Raw genomic sequence first — 10,970 nt, forward strand, 5'->3', positions numbered from 1 at the left:
ACTAGACTGAGTGTCCTAATGTCAAGTACAGTGGCTTATATGCCCCAAAACATAGTCTAATCCTGTTCTGTGATTGGCTATCACTACTGGCCAACTGGATGGATCTCTGTCTGAGTGGGTTTCTGACGGGTGAAAGTGTGTGAGTCATCTATCAATTGGTTCTCTGAGAAGTCATGGGGTGCGTTGATCAAATTACCCTAAAACCAGCTTGTCCTGTTCTGGATGAGACACTGGTCCCTAGGAGGTCACATGAGAGTGTGTGTGTGTGTGTGTGTGTGTGTGTGTGTGTGTGTGTGTGTGTGTGTGTGTGTGTGTGTGTGTGTGTGTGTGTGTGTGTGTGTGTGTGTGTGTGTGTGTGTGTGTGTGTGTGTGTGTGTGTGTGTGTGTGTGTGTGTGTGTGTGTGTGTGTGTGTGTGTGTGTGTGTGTGTGTGTGTGTGTGTGTGTGTGTGTGTGTGTGTGTGTGTGTGTGTGTGTGTGTGTGTGTGTGTGTGTGTGTGTGTGTGTGTGTGTGTGTGTGTGTGTGTGTGTGTGTGTGTGTGTGTGTGTGTGTGTGTGTGTGTGTGTGTGTGTGTGTGTGTGTGTGTGTGTGTGTGTGTGTGTGTGTGTGCGTGTCTGTGTGTGTGTGCACGCGTGTGCGTGTTTAATTTCAGACAGACAGCTGTATTTGCTTAACTTAGTATCAAATCAATTGGCCATATGAATTAAATGTTACTTCAGGAGGAATAAGGGAGAGTTTAAAGGAGTTCCTCTCTCTCCAGGCACTAAGGGGAGGAATAAGGGAGAGTTTACCAACCTTCAAGGAGTCGCTGCATCATCAACCGGCAGGATACTGATTGCTGACAGCAACAACCAGTGTGTCCAGGTAAAACACAGACACACACACACACAGACACACACACACACACACACACACACACACACACACACACACACACACACACACACTCACACACACCTCCGCACACACACACACACACACACACACACACACACACACACACACACACACACACACACACACACGATGAGACGACATGTGGAGTATGGATTTGTGAGTCTGAAATGTTTTTTATGCACTGGGGGAAAATTACATAGGTACTTGCCATTACCAGAGTGATGCGTTATAAACAAACTACTTCTCTCATGATCATATTCCATTTAAATTGAATTGCCCTCATAAATCAAATCAAATAAAATGTATTTGTATAGCCCGAGGACACATGGAATACAAGTCAAGAAGAAACATCACAATAGATCAAAAACAAAAACCACAAAATCCAAATATGCAACACTCCCAGACTTTCCCCAATGAAGATAAGGAACGACTCACTAAAAACCTAGCAATAGGGGGTTGGGCGGCTGGGTAGCGCAGCGGACTAAGCGCTCGCCTACCACCGCATAGACTCTGGGATCGAATCCAGCTGTCAGCGGTACCTCCGGCTTGGTCAGTCGTCCCTACTAACACAATTGGCAGTGTTAGCGGGTGGGAAGCCGGTGGGGTATGTTTCCTGGTCATTGTAAACGGCGACTCCTACTGGTCGGTTGGGGCGCCTGTTCAGCAGGGAAGGGATCTGGGGGAGATAGTGTGATCCTCCCACGCGCTACACTCCCCCAATGAGAGTCCTCGCTGTCAGGTGAAAAGAAGCGGCTGGCTGACTCCACATGTATCGGAAGAAGGCATGTGGTAGTTCTACCACCGTTCTACCGATAACAAACTATCATTACACATGGGCAAAACAGAGTCCATTCTCTTCGGTTCAAATAACAAACTCAGCAAGACCGACGGCTTCTCAGTTACAGTGGGTGACAATATTATCACAAGGAAAGATGAAATTACCTACCTGGGTTCCATCCTAGAGGCTAATCTTTCCTGTGACAAAATGGCATCCAATGTAATAAAAAAAAGTCAACCAACAAACTTGTTTCTTGTACCGGATCTCCTCTCTGGTAAACAAGAATACCCTGAAGACTCTGGCAGGAGCACTCATTCAAGGGTACTACGACTATGCTTGCACCTCATGGTACCAAAGCACCTCAAAGGCACTAAAAACCAAATGACAAACATCTCAAAACAAACTAGTCAGACTACTGCTTGACCTGACTCCTAGAACCCACCTCACCCCTGCCCACTTTGACAACCTAGGATGGCTTAGAGTAGACGACAGAGTACAGCAACTTGCAATGGGCCTGGTCTACAAGATACACTACACGACCAAGGTACCCATGTACATGTCAAAATACTTCCCAAAGGTCAGTGAATACCACGATCACAACACGAGAGGGAGCTCCACAAATCATGTTAAACCCAGATTCGGCTCAAACAAGGGACTAAACACGTTTCGCAATTATACCACATCAATGTGGAACGCCCTACCCAAAGCTGTAAAGGAATGTGAATCACTACCCACTTTCAAAAACACTCTCAAAGAACACCTACGGGAGACTGCAATTCGAAACTGGCCCTTACAAATGTCCTAACCCAGCTGTACAGTAAACCTAACCCAGCTGTACAGTAAATGACCAAGTATGGCTTTGTCAGTATTCCAATGTACAGTGTACAGTGTCCCCCACCCACCCCCACCTCCAATGTACAGTTACCCCCACCCCCACCCACCCACCCAACCCCACCCCACCTACCCAACCTCCTCCATCGTACAGTTTCTACGTCAAATGTATATACACTCTTTTCTGGACACTTTTTGTATCACAAACAGTACTGTATTTGCAAATCTGGTATGTCATAAATGTATAGATGTAGCAGTCTATCTGTATGTCGTGTGTGTCATATATGTTATGATGAATTGAAAATGGGGGACCCTGATGTAAACAAGATGAAAGTCTTTCTCTGGTCTGCATCCCCTTAACAATTGTATGTATTGAGCTGTAACTGTACTGTACCCATTCTGCATTCTGTTAATAAAGTTTTCAATCAATCAATCAATCAATCAATCATTCAATCTACACCCTCCCCAGGCTGACAGTAGGGGGCAAAAGCGTGCAACGACCAGGAAGGGAATTGGCATAACGACTAAATTGGGATGGGAGAAAAATATGGAAAAATAGGGGGAGAAAAAATAGATAAAAAAAATGTAAGCTAGCAATAGGGGGGGAAAAGCACCACAGGAGGAGAGAAACATCAGATGGACTGTTCAAAGGTGATACGACAACTGGATGTCGGTGATAATATAGTGTTGCAATGGATGATAGATGGATGGAGAATAGAACAGACAAATAATTGGTATGAATGTATATGAAACACATATATATATACATACACGGTAGCAGTAGTATCTAAGGTAAATAAGATTTATAATAAGGCCTCACCTTTTTTCATTAAAATAAATAGACCTAAAAGAAATTAATTAAAAAAAAGGCATAGGAAAACTGAGGGCGATGTAGAGTGGATCCATCACGCCTGTGGTAGTCAGATCCGGTTTGAGGAAGAATAGCCGCTTCTGTCGATGCTGTTAGCCACACCAAGGACGGTGCAGGGAGGATCACACCACCTTGACCATCACACCACCTTGACCATCACACCACCTTGACCATCACACCACCTTGACCATCACACCACCTTGACCATCACACCACCTTGACCATCACACCACCTTGACCATCACACCACCTTGACAGGCCCAACAGGGCGGGACAAGAGAGACAAGGACAGGGGTTAGAGAGATCCCGTGTTCGCAATGGGCAGACATAGGAGCAATAAATACTTGTAATAGTAGCAATAGAATCAAGGTATATAAGAAAATTATTAAATTAAAGTAATAAATAGAACTAAAAACAAAGAGGCATATGACTATAAGCGCTGGTATACAGGATGAGATACAAGAAGATGGCTCAAGGCCATTTGCCCCGGGGGGCAGGAGAACCACCCAGAACAGGTTGAAGTAGAGCGGGCACGGTTAGACGTTGTAGGTCAGACTGAAGACGGCATGAAGCAGAACCACGGTGCCAGTGGTGGTCAGAACCAGTTTGAGGTAGAGCAGTCGCTGCAATCTGTGTGTCAAGTCAACACACTAAACCAATGTTCAACGTTAGCTTGCTAGCGCATGGATCGTAACGCACATTCAGAGCTATTGGTAACTGTAAATGCCAATCAATATCTGCAAAAACAAGTTCCTCCTTAGTTTCCAGTTATTACAAGAAATGTGTAAATATGCTGAATCAAATAGCATTCTGCTAGCCGTTTCACGGGGACACTAACATGTGACGTGTGTGCTCCATGTATATGCACCAAAACAATGTGATCAATACAAGGGAAGAAAGAGGTGCTGGAAATAGATGATTATACTTTAATTTCGACTAGTTTCTTTGTAAAAGAAACATTTTCCACAGATTCAAGGAAGTTGTATACAACTGTTGAAAAGATACACAATATATATTAGCAACACAATATTACAATTACAACACACACACACCTTTACAACATTAGCAACACCTCCTCTTTCTATGAAACCAGATCTTCTCCAATGAGGGGGAGTTTAAGAGCCGCTTCGGGATCCGGGGCCGGTCTCCAGGGCAACTGCAGCGTCCAACGGGCGTGGCCGTGCACCCCAGTGGTGACGTCATCATAGCCGACTATGACAACAAGTGGGTCAGCATCTTCTCCAGTGAGGGCAAGTTCAAGGTAAGGGCTGCCGACGTGCCCTTGAGCAAAGTGATTATTTTCTGTGTTGCCACTGTCAGATGAGAACCCTGTGTCTGTAGAATTAAGGAGCCAGTGCAGCCAAATGCTGCGGGTCAGATTCAAACCCAGAACCTTTTGATCATACAGTGCATGCCTCCCCAGAGCCCCCAGGACAATCAGAGCCCCCCAGAGCCCACAAGGACAATCAGAGCCGCCCAGTGCAATCCCCAGGACAATCAGAGCCCCCCAGAGCCCACAAGGACAATCAGAGCCGCCCAGTGCAATCCCCAGGACAATCAGAGCCCCCCAGAGCCCCCAGAACAATCAGAGCCCCAAAGACAATCAGATCTCCCCAGCGGGGCAATCAGAGACAGAAGGTTTTTATTTGACAGAACTGACATGGCTCTGTGGTCCCATTTATAAAGGTCATTGTACTGTGCACAATTGTGAGGGAGTAAAAGTTGTGTTTGGTTCCACATTCAACAAAGTAATTACCTAGTTAATTACCATACTATTTTAATCGTTCTAGTTTGAAAAGGATATGAATATGTAAAACATGAAATTTTATCCCATATTCTAAAACATATGAACCATCTAATCAGTCTAAACTGGCCTCCTATTGGCTGTATTTGTCCTGTCCATCAGGCAAAGCTGGGCTCTGGTAGGCTGATGGGGCCAAAGGGCGTGACTGTGGACCACAACGGTCACGTGATCGTTGTGGACAACAAGGCGTGCACTGTCTTCATCTTCCAGCCAACCGGCAAGCTCGTCGGCAAGTGCAAGCTCGTCGGCAAGTTTGGTAGCCGTGGCAACGGAGACAAACAGTTTGCAGGTAAATGTGTGTGCTGTGTGCATGCTGCTGTGAATTCTAATTCACATCTTTTTTACACCCTAAATTGTTTATTTGAATCTGTATTTTAATGTGTAGAATCATAACCATAGCCTCTAATCTCCCTGTCCTCAGGTCCCCACTTTGCTGCAGTCAACAACAACAATGAGATCATCGTGACTGACTTCCACAACCACTCTGTCAAGGTAATAAGGCTTTATAACCATTCAGTCAAGGTGAGGCTTTATAACCACTCTGTCAAGGTTATGCTTTATAACCACTATGTTAATGTTAGAAGAACCATTAGCCAACCAGTGAAGAATAAACAGGGACAACTCATCACACAGGAAGCCCAACAGCTGGACCGCTGGAGGGAACACTTCCAGGAACTCCTAAATAGACCTCCCCCAGAAATAACATCAGAGATCAGCAGTGTACCATCAGAAACCTTGAAGGTCAACTGTGGGAGGATATCTAAGGATGAAATAACCAGAGCCATCAAAAAGATGAAGGCTGGGAAAGCACCAGGAGTTGACAACATACCCCCTGATATTCTGAAAGCTGATCCCAAAGCGACCACAGAGGTGCTATACCACCTCCTCAACAAGATCTGGGATACAGAGGTAATCCCAATAGAATGGAAAACGGGCTTAATGGTCACCATTCCAAAAAGAGGAAACCTCAGTGAATGCAACAACTGGAGAGGCATAATGCACCTGTCTGTCCCTAGCAAGGTTCTTTGTAGGATTATCCTAGATAGGATACAAGCAGCGGTAGACGGTCAGTTGAGGAAAGAGCAAGCAGGTTTTAGGAAGGATAAGTCATGCACAGACCATATTGCTACTTTAAGAATTATTATCGAGCAGTGTGTTGAGTGGCAAAACTCCCTGTGCATGAATTTAGTAGACTTTGAAAAAGCCTTTGACAGCCTAGATAGGGAAGTGCTTTGGAAACTCCTAGGTCACTATGGCCTACCCTCTAAGATCAACCTAATAAAGAACATGTACCAGGATTTCAATGGCCGGGTGATCTGCAAGGGCAAACTGTCAGACACCTTTGCCATGACAACAGGGTTGTCTTCTTTCTCCTTTGATTTTCGTCATTGCCAATGACTGGATCATGAGAAGAACAACTGAAAATCAACGGACAGGAATCCAGTGGACCTTGTTTACCCAGCTCGAGGACCTGGATTTCGCAGACGACCTTGCGCTAGTCTCTAAAAACCACACACACATGCAACAGAAGACAGATAGGTTACAGACTAACAGTGACCAGCTTGGACTCAAGATCAACACCGGAAAAAACAAGACCATGAGGTTAAATCTGAAAACACATGATCCAATCACACTGAGGGGAGAGGCCATAGAAGACGTGGCGCACTTCACCTACCTAGGGAGTAACATCAGCAGGGATGGAGGAGCAGACAGGGACATGGAGGCACGCATCAGCAAAGCACAGGTAGCATTCAGGATACTCAGGCCAATCTGGTTGTCCAAGCAACTCTCCAACAACACCAAGCTACGGATCTTCAATACCAATGTGAAGACTGTCCAGCTCTACGGCTCTGAAACGTGGAAGACTACAGAGGGCCTCACAAGCAAGATCCAGGTGTTTGTCAACAAATGCCTGCACTACATCCTCAAGCTGTGGTGGCCCATCAAAACCACCAAATGAAGAGCTGTGGAGGATAACCAACCAGGACAGCATAGCTACCACTATCAAAAGGAGAAAGTGGAACTGAATAGGGCATACCCTTAGGAAGGACTCAAACAACATCACTAGACAGGCCTTGGACTACAACCCGCAGGGGAAGAGGAAAGCCGGTAGGCCGAGAAACACCTGGAGACGTTCCACACTCCAAGACCTAAAGAACATCGGAGTGAGCTGGCAAGAAGCAAAGGCCCTGGCCCAGAAGAGAGTGAGATGGAGAGCTCTGGTGGACGCCCTATGCCCCCCAACGGGGTAAAGAGGATTAAGTCAAGTAAGTCATGTTAATGTTAGGCTTTATAACCACTCTGTCAAGGTGAGGCTTTATAAACACTGTTAAGGTGAGGCTTTATAACCACTCTGTCAAGGTGAGGCTTTATAACCACTCTGTCAAGGTGATGCTTTATAACCAACCAAAGAGTGACACGTTCAGCCGAACGCACAATTGGAGGGGGGCTCCCCACCCTCCAGAACATTTACAACAAGCGTTGCAAGGGCAAGGCTAAGAGAATCATTAAAGACTCCAGTCACCCGAACAACTGCCTCTTTGAACTGCTGCGGTCAGGCAAGCAATACCGGAGTCTCAAGGCGAGCACCGAAAGACTCAGAAGAAGCTTCTATCCCCAGGCCATCAGGCTGCTAAACGAACAATGAACACTACACAACAACAACCACCAAACGCACATAGCACACACATCCACACGCACACACTCACTTTAAACAAACACACTGTAGCACCCACTCCACACACTTATAGCACACACCCACTTTAAACAAACACACTGTAGCACCCACTCCCCACACTTTATATTTATTGATGAAGGATTGATGAAGGATTGCACTACAACTCGTACACCTTACTGTAAATTGTACCTAAATTGTACCTCATCCCATTTCTGCTTTGCACTATATAGTACTGTACATTAGTACACTGCATAGTATTGTATATTATATGGTAACTCAGAACATTGTACATATGTCTATACCAAACACTGTGACCTCTTTTTCTTCTTCTAAATTACATGCTATACTATGTTATTGATACTATCTTGTCTAGCACAGTCTCTGGAGCGTAACAGTAAGAAGCATTTTGTATGAAAGTATTCTGTACTTCTGTATGACAACTATTAAAGAAACTTGAAACTTGAAACACTCTGTCAAGGTGAGGTTTTATAACCACTCTGTCAAGGTGATGCTTTATAACCACTATGTGAAGGTGAGGCTTTATAACCACTATGTGAAGGTGAGGCTTTCTAACCACTATGTCAAAGTAGGCCTCCGACAGTGGATCATTACATATCTATTTCACCTATTAAATAAAGCGACCCACTATCTAGAATCTTTGGCCAGTTGCAACTGCCTATGTTTCTACCTTAAACTTGTTAAAATCTTGCTTGACTTCATTTCACCTCAAACCAAACCTACGCCCTTGGGCAACACTACAATATAAGATGTCTTCATGGTCTCTATCTCCTCTGGTCAGGTGTTCACCCCAGACGGAGAGCTGGTTTTGAAGTTTGGATCTAACGGCGAGGGAAACGGCCAGTTCAACGCTCCCACCGGAGTGGCCGTGGATGTTAACGGGAACATCATCGTAGCCGACTGGGGGAACAGTAGAATACAGGTAGGATGGAGGGATGGGTTGGGTTAAGAGATATGGGCAGAGAGAGGGAATGATGGATGGGAGTGTTAGGGATGAATGGATGGATGATGGGTGGAGAGGGATGGATGGAGGGATGGACGGATAGAGGTGAGAAGGGAGAGATGGAGACAGGTTACAGCTTGCCATTCATTGTTTCATCACTAGAGGGTGGTAGATATCTTGATTAGACCCTTCTTTCTTTCTTTCTTTCTTTCTTTCTTTCTTTCTTTCTTTCTTTCTTTCTTTCTTTCTTTCTTTCTTTCTTTCTTTCTTTCTTTCTTTCTTTCTTTCTTTCTTTCTTTCTTTCTTTCTTTCTTTCTTTCTTTCTTTCAAGATGTAATAGCAGATGTTTATTCATCTCCTACATTCACTCAGATAAATACTGCAGCCCTTAACCTATTATGAAATACTTTTTCAGTGCTTGTGTACATACATTAGGGTCTCACAAACTGAAATAAGACATCCTAGTCAGATTTTTCTTGGCTGCCTAGTTAAATTAAACATTTTTAAAAGCATGTGATTTAACAAGCCATTACGTTTTTCTTCTCAGTCATATATGTTAAGTGGGGGCTCAAAGACAATACGTGGCCCTCAGATTAACAGATTGCCGAATGAGTACAATACAGTACGGCTCAATACACACAATTGTTAAGGGGATGCAGACCAGAGAAAGACTTTCGTCTTGTTTACATCAGGGTCCCCCATTTTCAATTCATCATACCATTTATGACATACATGACATACAGATATACAGTACTATTACATCCAGACATTTATGACATACAAGATATACAAATATACAGTACTGTTTATTTACAGACAGAGTTTCTAAAAGAGAATATATACATTTGAGGGGGAAGAAACTGTACATTGGAGGGGGTTGGGTGGGGGGCGGTTTGGACATTTACCGGAGCCAGTTTCGAATTGCAGCCTCCCGTAGGTGCTCTTTGAGAGCGGTTTTGAAGGTGGGTAGGGATTCAAATGTTTTACGGCTGTGGGTAGGGCGTTCCACATTGTTGTGGCATAATTGTGAAACATGTTTAGAATCTTTGTGTTCCATCATGAAATAGTGTAGATGAAAAAATAGCAATACTTAGGGACTGCTACCTTATCATTATGTTTGGCTCAATAACTTAATAAATGTGTGCAAAACTATTTGGATGTGTGTGAGATTATGTGCAAAATAAATCAGCATTGTTTTATGGTGAAGTACCCCTTTAACACAACATATTTTACAAATTTTGCTCCAGTATGGACTGACTTGTGAACAGATTGTGAACAGAAATACATCTCAAATTACTTACTCTTCTTCTTCCCCCGGCTTTGTCTGTCTGTCTGTCTGTCTGTCTGTCTGTCTGTCTGTCTGTCTGTCTGTCTGTCTGTCTGTCTGTCTGTCTGTCTGTCTGTCTGTCTGTCTGTCTGTCTGTCTGTCTGTCTGTCTGTCTGTCTGTCTGTCTCTCTCTCTCTCTCTGTGTGTCTCTCTGTCTCTCTCTGTCTCTCTCTCTCTCTGTCTCTCTCTGTCTCTCTCTCTCTGTCTGTCTCTCTCTCTCTGTCTGTCTCTCTCTCTCTCTCTGTCTCTCTCTCTGTCTCTCTCTCTGTCTTTCTCTCTCTGTCTCTCTCTGTCTCTCTCTCTCTCTCTGTCTCTCTCTCTCTGTCTCTCTCTCTGTCTCTCTCTCTGTCTCTCTCTCTCTCCTCCAGGTGTTTGACGGTAGCGGCTCCTTCCTCTCCTACATCAACACCTCAGCGGACCCTCTCTATGGTCCTCAGGGTCTGGCGCTCACCTCAGACGGCCATGTGGTGGTGGCCGACTCGGGCAACCACTGCTTCAAGGTCTACCGGTACCTGCAATGAGGGAGGGGTGGATGGAGGGGCGAGTGGACGGGTGGATGGATGGAGGAAACGGACAAATGGATAGATGGATATTGTCAAATTCGGGGCGATGGGTAACCAAAGGACGGACAAAGTGGAATTCTGGATCTGGACTCCACCGTCTTTTGAATGTCTGCCGATGGAGGGATGGGTAGAGGAGCGAATTGCAAAGTTGAGGTAATGGACCAACGATACTGGGGGATGGATGGATAGGCGAAGAGATGATAAATGAAGGATGCAGGAATCAGGTCGATCGACGGATGGAAGGACAGAGGAGATGGATCTT

General features: G+C 44.9%; 1 protein-coding gene across 1 annotated transcript in view; it reads left to right on the forward strand.

Moving 5' to 3' along the window:
- The window catches only part of LOC311228736 (tripartite motif-containing protein 2-like), a gene marked incomplete at both ends in the record, with an annotated part of 35,874 nt that extends 25,208 nt beyond the window's left edge, over nt 1-10,666 (forward strand). Inside the window, 6 exons of the mRNA XM_084314677.1 lie at nt 760-863; nt 4,470-4,637; nt 5,283-5,469; nt 5,602-5,672; nt 8,657-8,797; nt 10,514-10,666. Coding sequence (XP_084170803.1) covers nt 760-863; nt 4,470-4,637; nt 5,283-5,469; nt 5,602-5,672; nt 8,657-8,797; nt 10,514-10,666 — 824 coding nt within the window. The remainder of the gene's footprint in view (nt 1-759; nt 864-4,469; nt 4,638-5,282; nt 5,470-5,601; nt 5,673-8,656; nt 8,798-10,513) is intronic.
- Nucleotides 10,667-10,970: the final 304 nt, after the last annotated feature.

The sequence above is a fragment of the Notolepis coatsorum genome (assembly GCF_963971535.1).
Source record: "Notolepis coatsorum genome assembly, chromosome: 1".
NCBI classification, from domain to species: domain Eukaryota; kingdom Metazoa; phylum Chordata; class Actinopteri; order Aulopiformes; family Paralepididae; genus Notolepis; species Notolepis coatsorum.